General features: G+C 42.7%; 1 protein-coding gene across 1 annotated transcript; it reads right to left on the bottom strand.

Moving 5' to 3' along the window:
- Window positions 1-578: 578 nt before the first annotated feature.
- Window positions 579-19004, bottom strand: LOC120910012 (gastrula zinc finger protein XlCGF26.1-like). The gene is made up of 4 exons (XM_040321845.1): window positions 18912-19004; window positions 18661-18807; window positions 18397-18538; window positions 579-2382 (listed from the first exon to the last, which is right to left on the bottom strand). The coding sequence occupies exons 2-4, from the start codon at window positions 18730-18732 to the stop codon at window positions 632-634; spliced, it is 1965 nt and encodes a 654-aa protein (XP_040177779.1). The 5' UTR covers window positions 18733-18807; window positions 18912-19004; the 3' UTR covers window positions 579-631.
- Between the last annotated feature and the right edge of the window lie 1334 nt (window positions 19005-20338).

Genomic DNA, 20338 nt, shown 5'->3' with positions numbered 1-20338 from the left:
GCTGCTGTCCCAGATCATGGATTCCCGACCCGCCAGCAACGAGCATCAGTGTTACAGAAGCCAGCGCCCCGAGGAACCATGTGGCTGCAGTAGAGAGCAGACCCGATGCTTCCTGTATAGCGCCGGCTCCTGTCACAGGCGGAGTACATTTGGTATCACTCCGCTTGTGACAGAAGCTGGCATTATACAGGAAGCATCAGGTCTTCTTCCTCTAGCACCGACTCCGTTCTTCAGACTGATGCTTGGGAATGGCAGGCCGGGAACCCGCGATCTGGGCTTGCTGACCCGCCATCCCAGAGGAGGAGGTGGGCGGGCCACATCAGTGGTTGGGCACCCCTGAGCTAGGCCTTCTGTACCCCCCACCCCCTCCCGTCTCAATAATAAAACACCAATGGATGGTTCTCTATGAGTTGGTCTTATTCTAATCACCAATAATGATGCTCATTTGTAAAAAGGGATCTACATGTAGAACAGATTATATGGAAATCAGCCAATAGCAACCAATAAGAAGTATGTTTAACCCAAACATTTTACACATCCTGAATAAAAGGAAGGACACACATGATGTTCTCTGGAGATTATTTTTGCCACATTCTTTATTTGTTCGTATGTTCAAACATATCAACAAGTGTTAGTCCATGTGAACTTTCTGGTGTCGATCAAGGGTACTTTTTTGAGTGAAAGATTTCCCGCACTCTGAACATGAATAAGGCCGCTCACCTGTGTGAACTCTCTGGTGATTAATGAGATCTCTTTTCTGAATGAAACATTTCCCGCACTCTGTACATGAATAGGGACGCACAACTATGTGACGTCTCTGGTGTATAAGAAGATTTTCTGTCTGATGGAACAATTTCCCACATTCTAAACATGAATACGGACGCTCTGTGTGAATTTTCTGATGTCGACGGAGGCTTCCTCTGTCCTTGAAACATTTTTCGCACTCTGAACATGAATAGGGACGCTCACCTGTGTGTACTCTCTGGTGTATAAGAAGAGCTTCATTCTGAATGAAAGATTTCCCACATTCTGGACACGAGTAGGGACACTCGCCCGTGTGTCTCTTTTGGTGTTGACGAAGGTGTGCTTTCTGAACGAAACATTTCCCGCACTCTGAACATGAAAAAAGACGCTCACCCGTGTGATTTGTCTGGTGCTTAACAAGGTCTCTCTTCAAAAAAAAACCTTTCCCACACTCTGAACATGAAAAAGGACGCTCACCCGTGTGAATTCTCTGGTGATTAACAAGGTCTCTTTTCACAAAAAAACATTTCCCGCACTCTGAACATGAAAAGGGACGCTCACCATTGTGAATTTTCTGGTGTTTAAGAAGGTTTCTTTGGTCTCCAAAACATTTACCGCACTCTGAACATAAAAACGGACGCTCCCCTATGTGAATTCTCTGGTGATTAACAAGGTGTGCTTTCTGATTGAAACATTTCCCGCATTCTGAACATAAGAAAGGAAGTTCACCTGTGTGAATTCTCAGATGTTTATCAAGCTCCCCCTTCTGAATGAATGATTTCCCGCACTCTGAACATGAAAGGGGACGCTCGTCCGAGTGAATTTTCTGGTGATTAACAAGGTCTCTTTTCACAAAAAAACATTTCCCGCACTCTGAACATGAGAAGGGACGCTTGCCCGAGTGAATTCTCTGGTGTTTAAGAAGGTTCCCTCGTTCTCTAAAACATTTACCGCACTCTGAACATAAGAAAGGACGCTCGCCTGTGTGAATTCTCTGGTGATTAACAAGGTGTGCTTTCTGATTGAAACATTTCCCGCATTCTGGACATGAGAAAGGACGTTCACCTGTGTGAATTCTCTGGTGATCAAGAAAGTTTCCTTTTTGGCTGAAACATTTCCTGCACTGTGAGCATGAGAAAGGACGCTTATGCTTGCGACTTTTCTGATGTTTAGAAGGCTTTCTGGTTTCTTTGGAAGAATTCCCAGCGACTGTAGATGACAAGGAACCTGTATGAGATCCTTCACAGCTTAAAGAAGATCCCTCAGGATTAGATGGATCTGTACTGTGAGATCTCAGATTTTTTTCAGTAATAATAGTATGTGGATCACCAGAAGATTCCTCAGGATTAGAGGGATCCATTGGTCTTTCTGAAAGATAAGGTCTATGAAATATTTGTGTATTGGGGTCTTCTCCTGGAGAACGTTGTGTGGTGGGGTCTTCTCCTGGAGAACGTTGTGTGGTGGGGTCTTCTCCTGGAGAACGTTGTGTGGTGGGATCTTGTCCTGGAGAACGTTGTGTGGTGGGGTCTTCTCCTGGAGAACGTTGTGTGGTGGGGTCTTCTCCTGGAGAACGTTGTGTGGTGGCATTTTCTTCTTCCTTATATTCTGAAGATACGTTATTCGAGACACAATGTCCTCCTGTTGGAAACCAATGCTTAAATGTTAGAAGAATTCAGAAAAGAGGTTATTTTCTGTATAAATATTTATCTATCAATAAATGTAAAAGAAAAAAATGGGGCACATGGCTATCTCATCCTGAAGATTCTACGACCTTAAAAAAACGTAAGTAAACCATAATAATGATATTGTAAAGCTGTATGTAGGAGATTCACTACTGAATACTCGGTCTGTTTAGTAGCTCACATGTCGTTCCTTTATTGTATCTTTTTTATTTATTTTATTTCATTTTAGTTTTGTTTTGTAATTGTCAACATTTAACCTCAAGTACCTCATTACAGTAGGATCCATTGGGGTCAACAGAAGGATGTATAGCAACATTAACCCCCTCCATGCCTTTTTCTGACATTTGTTGCTTACAAGTTAAAACCAGTATTTTTTTTTTGGTAGAAAATCACTTTAAACCCCCAAACATTATATATTTTTTTTAGCAGAGACCCTAGAGAATAATGCCGCGTACACACGACCGTTTTTCGGGATGTAAATTTTTTTTATTTTTAATGGTCTAGAAAAAACTTTTTTCAACCCGATCGTTAAACCGGCCTTGCCTACACATGACCATGGAAAAAAAATGCTCTAGCAAAGCGCAGTGACGTACGACAGCACTATAAAGAGGAAGTTCCATTCGGATGGCGCCACCCTTGGGGCTGCTTTTGCTGATTTTGTGTTAGTAAAACTTTGGTGAGAGACGATTCGTGCTTTTCAGTCTGTTACAGCGTGATGAATGTGCTTACTCCATTACAAACGCTAGTTTTACCAGAACGATCTCTCCCGTCTCATAACTTGCTTCTGAGCATGCACATTTTTTTCACGTTGTTAAAGCTCACACACGACCATTTTTTACGACGTTAAAAACGACGTGAAAAATTAGAGCATGTTCTAAATTTTTAATGGCCAATTTTCACGTCGTGAAAAATGCTCTGGAGCCCACACACGATAGTTTTTAATGACATAAAAAAAAACGTAATTTTTCCCCCCCCCGAAGAACGGTCGTGTTACGCGGCATAAAAGTTAGCCAATTTTTTTGATATAATGTGAAAGATGATGTTTCGGCAAGTAAATAGATACATAACGTGTAACCCTTTCAAAATTGCACGCACTCGTGGAATGGCGACAAACTACAGTACTTAAAATCTCAGTAGGGGATAACTTAAACATTTCTACAGGTTTCATGTTTAGAGTTACAGAGGAAGTCTAGTGCTAGAATTATTGCTTTTGCTCTAACGTTGACGGCGATACCTCACATGTGTGGTTTGAACACAGAGTACATTTGCGGGTGCGACATACGTATGCATTTGCTTCTGCAGACGAGCGCGGCGAGACGGGGCACTTTAATTTTTATTTTTTATTATTTATTTTACTTCTTAATTTTTTTTTTACACTGTCCTTTTAAAAAAGAAAATTGGGTACCTTATTTCTGGGTCACTTTTATTTACATATGCGACATCTGCGCGTGAGCTCGGTGGGATGGGGCGCTTTTACATTTATTTATTATTTTTTTTCCTTATTTAATTAATTTTTTACACTTTCCCCTTATTTTTTTTTTCTGATCACTTTTATTTCTGTCGCAAGGAATTGGCAGTGACAGTAATAAGGAAGCGACAGGTCCTCTTTATGGAGGTATCTGGTGTCTGTAAGACCCCAAATCCCTCCTTTGCACTTAAAAGCATTCAAAACCAGTGTTAATTTTGACGTAAAATTTTGATCCAGTCTTAAGACACGGTTCGAATTTCGAAAGAATTTTCTTTTCGAAAATCGTATCAAAGAATTTTCGTACGAATTCCGCACCGTTAGTATGCTGCAGCAACAGCCGATTTCGTGCGGCAAACAAATTTGAGAAATCCGACATGTTGGAAATTTTTGGAAAAACTCTAACGATTTTCTGATCAATGATGGGAGAATCGTGCGAGAAAAAAGTAATAGAAAAAAAAAACGCGCATGTGCAAGAAAAGAATATTCCCAGAGAGAAACGAATATTCCCGGCAACATGAAGGTTTGGTCGGCCGAATTTCGAAAATCAATGGTGGCATCATCGGATCACAAAAAAACCCGAACTTTCTGATTTTGAAAAGAAACGTAGGGCCAGATTCACATATAAATGCGGCGGCGTAACGTATCGTCTATACGTTGCACCGCCGCAAGTTTTCATCGCAAGTGCCTGATTCACCAAGCACTTGCGTGTAAACTTACGGCGGCGGCGTCCGGCGCAAGCCCGCCTAATTCAAATGGGGCGTGTACCATTTAAATTAGGCGCACTCCTGCGCTGGACGTACTGCGCATGCTCCGTTTTGAAATTTCCGCTGTGCTTTGCGCGAAGTGATGTCATCTTTTTTGAACGGCGACGTGCGTAACGCGCGTTCCTATTCCCGGACGCCTTACGCAAAAAAAAAAAAAATAGAAATTCGACCCGGGAACGACGGCCATACTTTAGCATGGCTCGTCTAAAGTTAAGCCATGTTAAAGCAGGCTTAACTTTGCGACGGGAAAAAAATTACTAGCGACGACTTAACGAACGCGAAAACCGTCGTGGATCGCCGTAAAACCTCATTTGCATACCCGACGCTGGAAAACTACGCAAACTCCACCCAGCGGCGGCCGTAGTATTGCATCCTAAGATCCGACGGTGTAAAGTCAATTACACCTGTCGGATCTTAGGGCTATCTATGCGTAACTGATTCTATGAATCAGTCGCATAGATACACTCAGAGATACGACGGCGTATCAGGAGATACGCCGTCGTATCTCTTCTGTGAATCTGGCCCAATGTTCGAAATTCGACCGTGTATGGCCTGCTTTAGACCCTATATTAGATTTTCTGCAGATTTTTGCCTTTGTATATTACCAAAACCATATAATATGAGGTCAAACCTTAATGCCGCGTACACACGATCGGAATTTCCGACAACAAATGTTCGATGGGAGCTTCCGACCGTGTAGTAGGATCCATCGGACATTTGTTGTCGGAAATTTCGACAACAAAAATTTGAGAGCTGGTTCTCAAATATTCCGACAACAAAATCTGTTCTCGTAAATTCCGAGTGTGTGCAGACAATTCCGATGCACAAAATTCCATGCATGCTCTGAATCAAGTAGAGGAGACGGAAGCGCTCGGTCTGGTAAAACTAGCGTTCGTAATGGAGATTTTTGAATTCTCTTCTTCTTTATAATGCTAGAATAATGAAGTTGTTTTGCTGCTGATATTCACACAGAGTTCTGACAAACTGTTTTCTCAGAGACTCCGAGAGATCGGGAACAGCATCAGATGACATATAAGCGCGATTCGTCTCTCACCAAACTTCTACTAACACGAGATTACCCGAAGGAGCCCATAGGGTGGCGCACTTGGTATTGAACTTCCCTTTTATAGTGCCGTCGTAAGTGTTGTACGCGACCGCATTCTTGGTGATCGCAATTTCCGACAACATTTCTACGACCGTGTGTGTGCAAGACAAGTTTGAGCCAACATGCGTCGGAAAAAAATCAACGGTTTTGTTGTCGGAATTGGTCCGATTGTGTGCACGCGGCATTAGAGTTTCAATTTGTAGGCAATCAGGCAGACCCTTGCACTACATGGTTTTGGTAAATCTGAAGACCAAAATCTGCAGAAAATCGAAGTAGTGTGTATGGGGCCCCAGTTATATAGCCAGATTCAGAGAGGTTTACGCCGGCGTATCGGTAGATACGCCGTTGTAACTCTGAATCTGCGCCGTCGTAAATTTAAGCGTATTCTGGAAACCAGGTACACTTAAATTAGGCTAAGATACGAGCGGCGTAAGTCTCCTACACCGTCGTATCTTAGGGTGCATATTTACGCTGGCCGCTAGGTGGCGCTTCCGTTGTTTTCCGCATCGAATATGCAAATGAGCAAGATACGCCGATTCACGAACGTACGTACGCCCGCCGCAATTAGTTACGCCGTTTACGTAACACATACGCCGGCGTAAAGATAAAGCTGCTCTCTAGGTGGCGCGGCCCATGCAAAGTATGGACGTCGGAACAAGCGTATCTTTTTACGTCGTTTGCGTAAGTCGTACGCGAATAGGGCTGTGCGTAAGTTACGTTCACGTCGTAGGCAGTGTTCAACGTATCTTAGGCATTCTGTCCGACGCATGCGCACTGGGATACGTCCACGGACGGCGCATGCGCCGTACGATCAAAACGTCAATTACTTGGGGTCATGCCTTATTAGCATAAAACACGCCCACCTCTTCCCAATTTGAATTAGGCGCGCATACGCCGGGACATTTACGCTACCCTACCGTAACTTAGGACTCAAGTGCTTTGTGAATACAGCACTTGCCTCTCTAACTTGTGACGGCGTAGCGTAAATGACCTGCGCTACACCGGTACAAAGAAGCGCCGCTCTACCTGAATCTGGCTAATAGTCTTTTGACTAAAATGCAGTTTTAGTCATATTTTAGTCATCTGAATTGTTTTCGTTTTAGGCTGGGTTTACATATGAGCTGCATGCGGCTGAACGCAGGGGTCCGGTGCGTCCTGGTTCATAGTTTCAGGTCCAATTTTAGGGTTGAATTTGGACTTGAAACGGACAAAAGACGTTTTTTATGAAAATCGCACTGGACCCCCTGCAGAGGTATGTGAACCGGCTCCATAGAGAGCGGGTCCAAGTCTCCTGCTATTGCAAACTGGGTGTACTGGCCAATGTGTCTATATTCAATCGTGCAAAAATCAACTTCCTAACTTACGGTATCTTACTTTTTCAGGTCCAAAGTGAACATGGAAGCACCTCCCGAAAAATGTGGAAGATCTTGGAACCATAATAAAGTTTCTGCTTCACCAAGGGAAAGGTGCGAAGCAGATCCTCGTTGAAATGTCACAAACTTTGGGTGACGGTGGCCCTTCATATGCAACAGTTAAAGTTGGGTTGTCAATTTTAAAACTGGCCATTTTGGTGTTGAAAGTGAGAAACCCAGTGGAAGGCTCTTTTTCTGTCTCTGCAAATGTGAAAGCTATCCATGACATGATCATGGAGGACCACCGAATATCAGGCAAAAGTATTGCTACATATCTGGGAATATCACGTGAGAGAGTTGGTGCCATTATCCACGTGTGAAGACATCAGTGGCTGTTTTGGAACATTTTGCAAGAAATTAGTCCGATTTCCAGGACAAACTGGTAACTGGCGATGAGACATGGATCTACTGTTCTGGTCCCGAGTCAAAGAAACAGTCTAAGGAATGGAGGCAATGTGGTTCCCCCAGGCCAAAGAGGTTCCGTGTGCAAAGGTCAGTGCAGAAGCAAATGGCAAAAATGTTTTGGGACAAGAAGGAGTTTTGGTGGACTACTTCCAAAAGGGTTCACCCATAAATGCAACATATTACTGTGCTTTATTACATAGTTAGTGGGCCAGATTCACATAGATTAGCAGATCTTTAGATCCGCGTAACCTATCTGATTTACGACCGGCCGCCGCAAGTTTTTGAGGCAAGTGCTTAATTCAGAAAGCACTTACCTCAAAACTTGCAGCGGCGGATCGTAAATTCCACGGCTAGGAGGCGTGTACAATTTTGCATGCGCCGTCCGCGAATTTTCCCAGCGTGCATTGCTCCAAATGACGTCGCAAGGACGTCATTGGTTTCGACGTTAACGTAAATTACGCCCGGCCGTATTCGCGAACGACTTACGCAAACGACGTAAAAAAATCAAAACTCGGCGCGGGAACGACGACCATACTTAACATAGGATACGCCGCACTTACCCCTCCTATAGCAGGGGTAACTTTCCGCCGGAAAAAGCCGAACGCAAACGACGTAAAAAAAAAAAGCGCCGGGCGGTCGTTGGTTTCTGAATCGGCGTAAATGCTCATTTGCATATCCGAAGCGTAAAAGATATGGAAGCGCCACCTAGCGGCCGGCCTGGAATTGCAGCCTAAGATCCGACGGTGTAAGTCACTTACACCTGTCGGATCTTAGGCATATCTATGCGTAACCTGATTCTATGAATCAGGCGCATAGATACGACGGCCGGACTCATAAATATGACGGCGTATCAGGAGATACACCGTCGTATCTTCTTTCTGAATCCGGGCCACTGTATATACTCGAGTATAAGCCGACCCCAATATAAGCCGAGGCACCACAAAAAAATGGGAAACCGTATTGACTCGAGTATAAGCCTAGGGTGGGAAATGCAGCAGCTACTGGTAATCAATGCCCATCTGTAGCCTCACTGTGCCCATCTTCAGTCTCAGCCTTGTTTACGGTCTCCCACTGTGTCATGCAACTGTTCAGCGGCCATCCACTGTAACAAGCGGCTAAAACAAAATGGCAGCGACTTCGAAACACTGCAGGCCGCTGTGGGACCTCTAGAGGCGGATTGCCAGCACTCAGAGAGACTGAAGAACACCTGCACTCCACCCTCACTTGAGTATAAGCAAAAGGGGGCTTTTTCAGCATGAAAATGTGCTGAAGAACTCGGCTCATGCCCTGAACACACAATAGGTTTTTCCGTCAAAAAAAGTTGGATGTGAGCTTTTGGTTGGATATTCTGACCGTGTGTATGCTCCATCCAACATTTTCTGTCAGAATTTCCGCCAACAAAAGATTAAAAGCAGGTTCTCTATTTTTCCGACGGAAAAAAGTTCTTGTCGGAAATTACGCTCGTCTGTATGCAATTCCGACGTGCAAAAACCCACGCATGCTCAGAATCAAGCAGAAGAGCTGAACTGCCTATTGAACTTCATTGATCTCGGCTCGTCATACGTCTTGTACTTGACGGTTGGAATTTCAGACAAGATTTGTGTGGCCATGTGTACGCAACACAAGTTTGAGCCAACATTCTGTCCACTGTTTTGTTGTCGGAATTTCCGATCGTGTGTACGGGGCATTATACTAGAGTATACAGTACAGACCAAAAGTTTGGACACACCTTCTCAATCAAAGAGTTTTCTTTATTTTCATGACTATGAAAATTGTAGATTCACACTGAAGGCATCAAAACTATGAAGTAACACATGTGGAATTATACATAACAAAAAAGTGTGAAACAACTGAAAATATATTTCATATTCTAGGTTCTTCCACCTTTTGCAGCAGACACATCTCTAGAACTGGTAAGAGGAGACTGTGTGAATCAGGCCTTCATGGTAGAATATCTGCTAGGAAACCACTGCTAAAGAAAGGCAACAAGCAGAAGAGACTTGTTTGGATAAAGAACACAAGGGATGGACATTAGACCAGTGGAAATCTGTGCTTTGGTCTGATGAGTCCAAACTTGAGATCTTTGGTTCCAACCCCCGTGTCTTTGTGCGATGCAGAAAAGGTGAACGGATGGACTCTACATGCCTGGTTCCCACTGTGAAGCATGGAGGAGGAGGTGTGATAGTGTGGGGGTGCTTTGCTGGTGACACTGTTGGGGATTTATTCAAAATTGAAGGCATGCTGAGCCAGCATGGCTACCACAGCATCTTGCAGCGGCATGCTATTCCATCCGGTTTGCGTTTAGTTGGACCATCATTTTTTTTTTCAACAGGACAATGACCCCAAACACACCTCCAGGCGGGGGAAGGGCTATTTGACCAAGAAAGAGAGTGATCGGGTGCTGTGCCAGGTGACTACCTCTTGAAGTTCATCAAGAGAATGCCAAGAGTGGGCAAAGCAGTAATCAAAGCAAAAGGTGGCTACTTTGAAGAACCTAGAATATGAAATATTCTCAGTTGTTTCACACTTTTTTGTTATGTATAATTCCACATGTGTTACTTCATAGTTTTCATGCCTTCAGTGTGAATCCACAATTTTCATAGTCATGAAAATAAAGGAAACTCTTTGAATGAGAAGGTGTGTCCAAACTTTTGGTCTGTACTGTATATATATATATATATATATATATATATATAAATATTCCAATACCTATATTTGATTATAAATTCTAATTATATAAGATACTAGCTGAATACCCGGCGTTGCCCGGTCTTCCTATCGTAACCTTTTGGGGAGGAAAATCATAGTAATATAAATATACCCATCTTTTATATAAGGGTGTAGGTAAGGGTTAATTTAACTGTCATATATTTTTATTTGGCATATAAGTAATATGTGTACCAGGTATTATTGAAATATCTCCTGGCGTACAGAAGTTATGTGGGAACATACATTTCCAATTGATTTGCATGGAACTTTAAACAAAAACCCCGACCCTCACAAATGGGGGTAGTTAAGAGATAAAATAACTATCCTATCGTTTAAGTGGACATATAAGTAACATGTGACCAAGTGTTATGGAAATATCTACAGCCGTTTGGAAGTTATGAAGTAACATGTATTTCCCATAGAGTTGAATGGGACTTTAAAGAAAAACCCCGACCATGGCAAATGGGGGTGGGTAAGGGTTAAACCACCTATCCTATGTTTGTTGCTGACATATAAGTAACATGTGTGCCAAGTTTCATGTTAATATCTTTAGCCGTTTGGACGTGATGCTGGAACATACATACACACACTGAGTTTTATATATATATAGATTCCAGGTCACAGATACAATTATGATGTTAGTATCTACTGACCCAATGATAATTCTGTCATAAGGTAAGAATATAAAGAATTGATGTAGAACAAATTATAAGTAGAATTGTTAAAAAAAAAAAAAAAAAAAAATCTGTATTACGTAAAACATATGAAACGTGATTATAACTGTATAAAAATATGCATATAGCAGGTGTATATTTTTAGATAAAAAATATTCATCGGATATACCAGAATTATCCATTTATCCATATAAATAATAATTTTATGTGATATTGAGATATATATATATATATATATATATATATATATATATATATATATATATATATATAATAAAAGTGTCTTTCCTAGATAGACCAGTCTTTATAAGATATACATTGTGTGTATATATATATATATATATATATATATATCTCCATTTTATGTGATAGTGATCAAAATTATACTGAGCGTATTTTATACTAGACCGGTTACCAGAATACTTAAAGATACTGTATATATTCTTCTAGTTCTTACCATTGTACAAACAAATACACATTATGAAAATAGAACATATTATTTAAAAGATAGTTCAGAACACATTTTTCTGCTCTTGGACATGCCTAGTGGTTGAAGGTGATATTACCTGAATTTCACCAAAAATTAATCATTCGATTTTTCCTTAAAGTGGAGGTTCACCCAAAATATACATTTTTAACATTAGATTGAGGCTAATTAAGGGGAGCAGAAACGGGTATTTTTTTTTAAATCAATGCCGTACTTACCGTTGTAGAGATAGATGTTCTCCCGCCGCTTCCGGGTATGGTCTGCGGGACTGGGCGTTCCTATTTGATTGACAGCCTTCCGAACGTCGCATACAGCGCGTCATGAGTTTCCGAGAGTAGCCGAACGTTGGTGCGCAGGCGCCGTATAGAGCCGCACCGACGTTCGGCTTCTTTCGGCAACTCGTGACGCGCTGTATGCGACCGTCGGAAGCCTGTCAATCAAATAGGAACGCCCAGTCCCAAAGATCATACCCGGAAGCGGCGGGAGAACATCTATCTCGAAAACGGTAAGTACGGCATTGATTTAAAAGAAAAATACCCGTTTCTGCTCCCCTTAAAGCGGTAGTTCACCCCCCCCGACACGATTTTACCATCGAGACAGGCATTGTAGCGCGAGCTACAGTATGCCTGTCCCGATTTTTTTAACCCCGGACTCACCTTGTAATCGGACATCGTAGATTTCGGCTCCCGCGGGGAATGTGCGTGCCTATGGAGAGGGAGGATGATTGACGGCCGGCCCTGGCACGTCACTCTCCCCGAAGACAGCCGGAGTAGGTCTCGGCTCTTCACGGCGCCTGCACACAGGCTATGCGCACGCGTCGTGAAGAGCCAAGCCTATTTCGGCTATTTCCGGAGAAGCGTGACGCGCCAGAGCCGGCCGTCAATCATCCTCCGTCTCCATAGGCACGCCCATTCCCCGGTATCTTCGATCTACGCGTACAAGGTGAGTACGGGGGTAAAAAATTCGGGACAGGCATACTGTAGCTCGCGCTACAATGCCTGATTTTATGGTAAAAGAAAAAAAAAAATTTTTTTTTCGTTGATAGGGTGAACCCCCGCTTTAATTAGCCATAATCTAATGTTAAAAAAAAAAATTCGGGTGAACTCCCGCTTTAACCAATGCAAAAGTAGCCATACCATTTGGGCTGAGCCTATTATAATTTGTATGAAGAGAGATGCCATGAAAGAGACTCACACACTCAAAAGAGCGGATTACCATCAATCATACACGCAGACACCTACACCATTCATCAACTCACACTTTTACATTCATGAAGATTCCTGAACACCTGATGCTTTGGAACTCGGAGGTTGCAAGAAGTAATTCCTCTTTAAGAGTATCCATCATGAAAGCCACGGAAGCCAAAACGTTGGTAACCAGCAATTCAGACCAGTAGCCATTTTGTTGTTGTGTTGATTTGTGTTGATTTTATCTTGTATGCATTTGTGTTCTCTTAAATATTGATTTATTGAATATTATACAATTTTTTTCCTGAATCAATAACCGCCTTGTAGATTTTTATCTAAAGATTCAGGCCCGGATCCACGAAGCAGTTACGCTGGCGTATCTATTGATACGCCGCGTAACTTCTAGCTTGCTCCGGCGTATCTTTGTTTTGTATCCACAAAACAAGATACGCCTGAAGCTGGGCTAGATCCGACTGACGTACGTCTTAGTACGCCGTCGGATCTAAGGTGCATATTTACGCTGGCCGCTAGGTGGCGCTTCCGTTGATTTCCGCGTTGAGTATGCAAATTAGCTAGATACGCCAATCCACAAACGTACATCCGCCCGGCGCATTTTTTTACGTCGTTTACGTAAGGCTTTTTTCGGCGTAACGTTACCCCTGCTCTATGAGGCGTACGCAATGTTAAGTATGAACGTCGGGCCAGCGACGAATTTTACGTCGTGTACGTCGTTTGCGTAAAACGTTCGCGAATAGGGCTTTGCATAAATTACGTTCACATCGTCTAGGCATTGAGCGGGAAAATTCGACGTAATACTGAGCATGCGCCGTACGAAAAAAGCATCATTTACGTAGGGTCAAGCATATTTTACATAAAACACGCCCCCTGTTCATCATTTGAATTCCGCGCCCTTACGCCGGGAGATTTATGCTACGCCGCCGTAACTTTAGAGGCAAGTGCTTTGTGAATACAGCACTTGCCTCTCAAAGTAGCGGCAGCGTAGCGTAACTACGATGCCATACGCCTGCCTAAAATTACGACTCGCTACGTGGATCTGGCCCTCAATTTTCAATATGGTATTTTAATTTCATGTAAACGTTTGTTTTTGTCAACCAAGATATATAACTATTTTGTATGATTACATGTCTGGTGAATACATTTAATATTTGTAGACTGGTCATAAAGATTGAGGGCCGGATTCAGATACTTTGGATCTCAGATACGGTACGCCGCAACTTAGGGCGCAAGTTCCGTATGCAGAAAGAACTTGGGCCCTTAGTTACGGCGGCGTAACGTCTGTGGTTCGGCGTAAGCCCGCCTAATTCAAATGGGGATGATGTGGGCGTGTTTTATTTAAATGAATGGTGACCCCGCGTATTTTACGTTTTTTTTACGAACCGCGCATGCGCCGTTCGTGAAAAAATCCCAGTGTGCATGCTCGAAATTACGCCGCAAATCGTCATTGCTTTAGACGTGAACGTAACTTACGTACAGCTCTAATCGCGAACGACTTACGCAAACAATGTAAAATTTTCAAAACTCGATGCGGGAACGACGTCCATATTGGCTATGCCTCATATAGCAGGGGTAACTTTACGCTGGAAAAAGCCCTAACGTATACGACGTAAAAAAATGCGCCGGCCGGACGTACGTTTCTGAATCGGCGTATCTACCTAATTAGCATTATCCTTGCGTAAATATACGGAAGCGCCACCTAGCGGCCAGCGTAAATATGCAGCCTAAGATACGACGGTGTAAGACACTTACGCCAGTCGGATCTTATGCCGCGTACACACCATCACTTTATGTGATGAAAAAAAATGACGTTTTTAAAAACGTCACTTTAATTGACTGTGTGTGGGGGAAAACGTTGTTTTATGTCTTGTAAAAAACGACCAAAAAAAATTGAAGCATGCTTCAATTCAGGGCTGTGGAGTCGGTGTCGAGGAGTCGGAGTCGGGGGAAATTTTGGGTACCTGGAGTCGGAGTCGGCAAACAATGCACCGACTCCGACTCCTACTAAATTTAGATTGGAATTAAAAAAAAAAAAAAGCAAGTTTAAATGTCCCAATTCACAAAAAGTTATAATTAATGACTTCTCTACTGTAAGAATAAAGACCAATGCATGCAGTGCCTCACGTAACCGCAAAACGAACACGTTAAGTGACCGTGAAGAAGCATGCTTTTCATGTGCTTCACTATATGGCACGTAACGCACAATTAGGAGCGGCAATACTTATACTTTCCATAGTGATGTGTTCTGCTTTTACAGGGAACGCATGTTAGAGAACCAGCAAGTGTCCAAAGAAAAATATTCCAACAGGAGTTTTATAAAGCACTAAAAGAAGTTGAAAAGTATGATCGCTCATCAAAACTTACTGTTGAAGAAGCCATCCTTGTTTATCCAGAGATCGTTAGTGATGTGGCCAGAATAGTTACTGCAATGCCACCCACCCAAGTCAGTGTCGAAAGATTATTTTCAGCCCTAAAAATAATAAAGTCTGACTTAAGAGCCTCTATGAAAGAGGATCTGGCAGAGGCAATTCTCTTCCTTAGAACTCTACATTGAATTGATTTGCATTTGCTAAGCCTAGAACTACATTTCAAGATTAATATAAACCATTTCTAGGTTTTACAGATTTTGTTTTTGGTTCATTATAGATAAGCTTTGTTTTTGTTCTAAAACAACCAAATAATGTGGTTTGTATTTTTGAACTGGTAAAGATCCTGTTCCTGATGTTTATGCCTGCTGCTACTATCCAGCCACTTGATTGTTTTCATTGTGTTTGTCTTTTGCTTAAACTGTGCAATACAGTAGACTGTTGGCTTCCCAGCCAGTAGTCCTGTGGTAGGTTGCGTTTCTTTCCCTCAAGGAATGTATAAAATACATTCGCATATTAATACAGAGGAGTCGGGGAGTCGGAGTCGGAAGTACATAAAACTGAGGAGTCGGAGTCGGAACATTTATCTACCGACTCCACAGCCCTGCTTCAATTTTATGTGTCGTTTTTCAAAAGTGCACTTTTTACTTCACAGAAATTGACCGTGTGTAGCAAAAAACGTCGTTTTTTAAGACGTTTTTTCATCCATGCATGCCCAGAAGCTACTTATGAAGCAAGCTTCAATGGTAAAACATGGTGGAACGTAACCTCACTTTGCAAGAACATTGTGAGAAAAACGATGGTGTGTAGGCAACTTCGTCTTTGAAAATTGAAGTTTCAAAAACGTCATTTTTTACTTCACAGAAAGTGTCGTTTTTTTTCATCACATAAAGTGATGGTGTGTATGCGGCATTAGGGAAATCTATGCGTAACTGATTCTATGAATCAGTCGCATAGATACGACGCCGCACACTCAGAGATACGACGGCGTATCCGGAGATACGCCGTTGTATCTCCTTTCTGAATCCGGCCCTGAATCTGTACTTTAAAAGTATGATCGTTAAAAATTACTTCAATCATAAATACTGTGCAGGAAAACTTTCCTTAATAAGTACAACAGAGTGAATATTGACAGTTGAGGCAAAATATCAAGGAAAAACAGAACGCTTTTCAAAAGGTGTCATTCTGTTGCACGACAACGCCTCGTCACAAACTGCAGGTGAAACAATGGCAAAACTGACCTCCTTAGGCCTTTTAAGGCCTCTCAAAAAACACCTAAAGGGACAAGAATTTGGGAGTGTTCCAGAGGCAACTAATGATGCAGGGAGAAGCTGCAGGACAGATGTCGCAGTTGCATGGACTTCCTGGGAAAATATGTAGAATAGTGTGGCAGTTACAGCTTCCTAACTGAATTTTTTCTAGGTAAGGCTCAATACCACCTCGTAGAATCATCAATCCCTCCCCTCACGCCAGGGTACTAGGTGTAATTCTGGACTATGACCTGTCCTTTCAGCCCCCCATCCAAACACTGTCCAAATCTTGTAGACTTCACTTCTGGAACATCTCCAAATTCACCCATTTCTAACTGTTGACACCACTAAGCAACTTATCCACCCCCTCGTTATCTCTTACCTTGACTATTGTAACTCCCTCCTCATAGGCCTACCTCTCTGCAAGCTATCCCCTTTTCAGTCCAACATGAATGCCGCTGCCAGACTCATCCAACTTACCAACCATTCAGTGTCTGCCACTTCTCTCTGCCAATCCCGTCACTGGCTTCCCTTTGCCCAACAAATAAAACTCAAAACATTAACAGTAACTTACAAAGCCATTTATAATTCTGCCCCGAGCAACAATCTCCAAATATTGCCCAAACCATTCTCTCAACTTCACAAAGACCTCCTGCTCTCTAGCTCCCTTGTCTCCTCATCCCATGTTCATCTCCAGGACTTCTCCAGAGCCTCTCTCATCCTCTGGAACCCACTACCCCAATTTTTTCGGTTATCTCTAACTCTGTCCACTTTTAGGCGATCCCCGAATACTCATCTCTTCAGGGAGGAATATCTTGCCGTCGGCCAACAACCGAATCATCTTCTTCCCTCATCAGTTCATCCCTCACAGTCCCTACCTTTTGTTTTACCAGCCTCTCCCTATTAGATTGTAAGCTTGCAGAAGCAGGGCCCTCTTAACCCTCTTGTTTTGAATTTTATTGTTGCTGTATTGTCTCCCTTTTTATTGTAAAGCGCTGTGCAAACTGTTGGCAAAAAAAAAATACTGTATGTTGGTCTAACACTTACTTACCTTTATAGGTTCTAATATGCCCATTGTGAAAGTATGTGTATATGATGTTCTTCTTTTCCTCTTCCAACTTCTGCTGTCATCGCTCTCCGGGAAAGGTCCCAAGAGAAGTGGATTTGGTATCAGTCTGCCTGGGACAGGAGTCGGCTACAGTGGAAGCATCAGCTTATGTGGCTCCTGCTTCCTCTGCTGTTGACGCCGACTCAATACACCCTGATGCTCTGGTAGGGTGGGTCGGCAACCCCAGATCATGATCAACATGTGCTTCCCTGCTTTGAGGTCAAGGGCCACATCAGAGGGCTCCAAGGGCCACAGGTTGAGCATCCCTGAAATAAAGGTTTTACAATACACCCAACTGCACTAGGTAACAGTGTTTGCATTGAGGACATTGTTACTGCCAGAACAGAGTTGAGCCTTTCTCTATCTCATTTCTGAGACAAAGTACAGAAGAACGGAGATGGACCTTTCATATGGTGTACAGTATCTCCATCTCATTTGTTGGGAACATGACGCTATAATGAGGAATGGAGATGGAGCTTTCATATGGTGTACAGTATCTCCATCTCATTTGTTGGGAACATGACGTTATATTGAGGAATGGAGATGAACCTTTCATATGGTGTACAGTATCTCCTCCTCATTTGCTGGGAACATGACATTATTTTGAGGAATGGAGATGGACCTTTTACATGGTGTACAGCAGGGGTAGGCAACCTGAGGCCCTCCAGCTGTTGCAGAACTACAAGTCCCATCATGCTTCTGGGAGTAATTGTAACTGCCAGCTAGCAATTCCTTTTGGGGAATTTAGTTCCACAACAGCTGAAGGGCCCCAGGTTGCCTACCCCTGGTGTACAGTATCTCCTCATTTGTTGGGAACATGACGTTATATTGAGGAATGGAGATGGACCTTTCATATGGTGTACAGTATCTCCTCCTCATTTGTTGGAGACATGACGTTATATGAGAAAGTAAGGTGGACCTTTCATATTGTTTTTATTATCTCCACATTGTAATTATTTTATGCTCATCAAATAAAAATGATAATATGAACTTTTTCTAACTTTACTGTTTATGACTTACTTGTGTCTATATGTAGAGAAGATTCCTCCTGTTTACTTTCCATAATCATCTCCCCCTCCTCCATAGACTGCTGATCTCCACTCACCAACATCTCTTCTTCTTCCTCTTTATTCTCAACTTTGATGTCTTTTAGTTCTTCATTCTGAACCACAAAAATGATATAATTGATTAAACTGTCAATAATAAAAGAATATACTGTATATGAGAATGTTATTTCATAATTTAGAATATAATATTTGAGTTCTATCTCACAGTCCCCTTTACCTGAATTGGGTGTGAGATGCTGGGAACTTCCTGTGCGAAATTCTGGGAATACAAAGGACTACACTTCTCCATAGAATACTGATCTCTACTAACAAGAATCTTTTCTTCCTCTTCAGTTTCAGCTTTGATGTCTTTCAGTTCTTCCCCCTGAATCCCGAAAATGGCAGTATAGATATGTAAAAACAGAACAAAAGGTGTCACCTCTTACCTTAGAATGTATTCTTAGGTCTACATGCTCACTCTCCACATACCTGATCATGGTGTACATAGTTATGATCTTCCTGTGTGGAGTCCCGGGAATACAAAGGACGAGGACATCTCTCTGGTGGGTTCCCATTACTGGATCCATCTGTAGGAAACACACACACTGACTGAATACATTGTTTCTAGGTGTTTATCAGATGATGGGGGATCTAGGTGGAGCCTCCGTACTGCTCTCTCCTTTACAATAAAGTCTCCTCTTACCCGGTGATGTGAGGGGCGGCTGATTCTCCATCATGATGTCCTTGTAGAGATCCTTGTGTCCTTCTAAATACTCCCACTCCTCCATGGAGAAATAGACAGTGACATCCTGACACCTTATAGGAACCTGACACACACAATGATACAGTCACCATCCAGACACATCCCTTGTCTGTTACTGGATAATGTCCCAGAATTCCCGGCACCGCTCACCTCTTCTGTCAGCAGACCAATGATCTTGTTGGTCAGTTCCAGGATCTTTTTATCACTGCTTCTCTCAGAAGACAGAAAGGAAAGTGGAGGCCATGTGGTTGTGATCTGAGCATTGCTCTGAGCTCCCAAAATGTGGTCCTCACCAGACTTCTTGACCACAACAAATTCCTACGGAATAAGAGAAATGAGAAGTAGCCAAAATTCAGCAAAACAAAGCCTGCTAAAAAAAACAGCACAATGATTAAGGGTGATGTCATGTGACCTCCCAAAATCCTCCTCACCTCTCCGGTCAGCAGGTAGAGGATCTCCAGGGTGATACCTATTATCTTATTTCTGTCCTTCTCCATCTTAGCAAATGCTGATACAACAGAAATCTCACATCTGAAAAGACAGAAAATCCTGTGTAGAGAGAGAAAGCAATAATAGTCATTACAGACTTCCCAAAATCCTCCTCACCTGTTCAGTCAGCTGTTTTAAAACTAGGATAAGAGTGATGTCATGTGTAGGGCTGGGCGATTTTGGCAAAAAAGAAAATCTGCGATTTTTTTTTTAAAAACAAAACTCGATTCTCAAATCGAATCAAGTTTTTTTTTTCCTGATGTACACCGCGCCGGCAGGAGTTTTTAGGCGAGGTCGCGGCTTCGGCCTAGTCCGCCGCGATCCTGGGAAAAGGCATCGGACTAGACCGAAGCTGCGGTTCGCCTAAAAAATCCAGCTCGCCGCAGTCTTGAGAAAAGGCCACAAGGCCGTGGCTTCGGCCTAGTCCACGGAGCACTGGTCCTATGGAAAAAAAATAGAAAACAACGATTCGGTGAAAATCTGAATTTGCAACTCGATTCAGATTTTAAATTCGATTTTTTCCCCCAGCCCTAGTCATGTGACCTCCCAGAATCCACCTCACCTCTCCGGTCAGCTCTGTGTACCTGGCCTGTACTGGGATGAGCGTAAGGTTCGGTCCACACACTGAAACTTAACGAGAATGTATTCTGTCAGTGTCACAATT

The sequence above is a fragment of the Rana temporaria genome, chromosome 8 (assembly GCF_905171775.1).
Source record: "Rana temporaria chromosome 8, aRanTem1.1, whole genome shotgun sequence".
Taxonomy (NCBI): Eukaryota; Metazoa; Chordata; class Amphibia; order Anura; family Ranidae; genus Rana; species Rana temporaria.
This window is presented reverse-complemented; position numbering and strand designations above follow the sequence as displayed.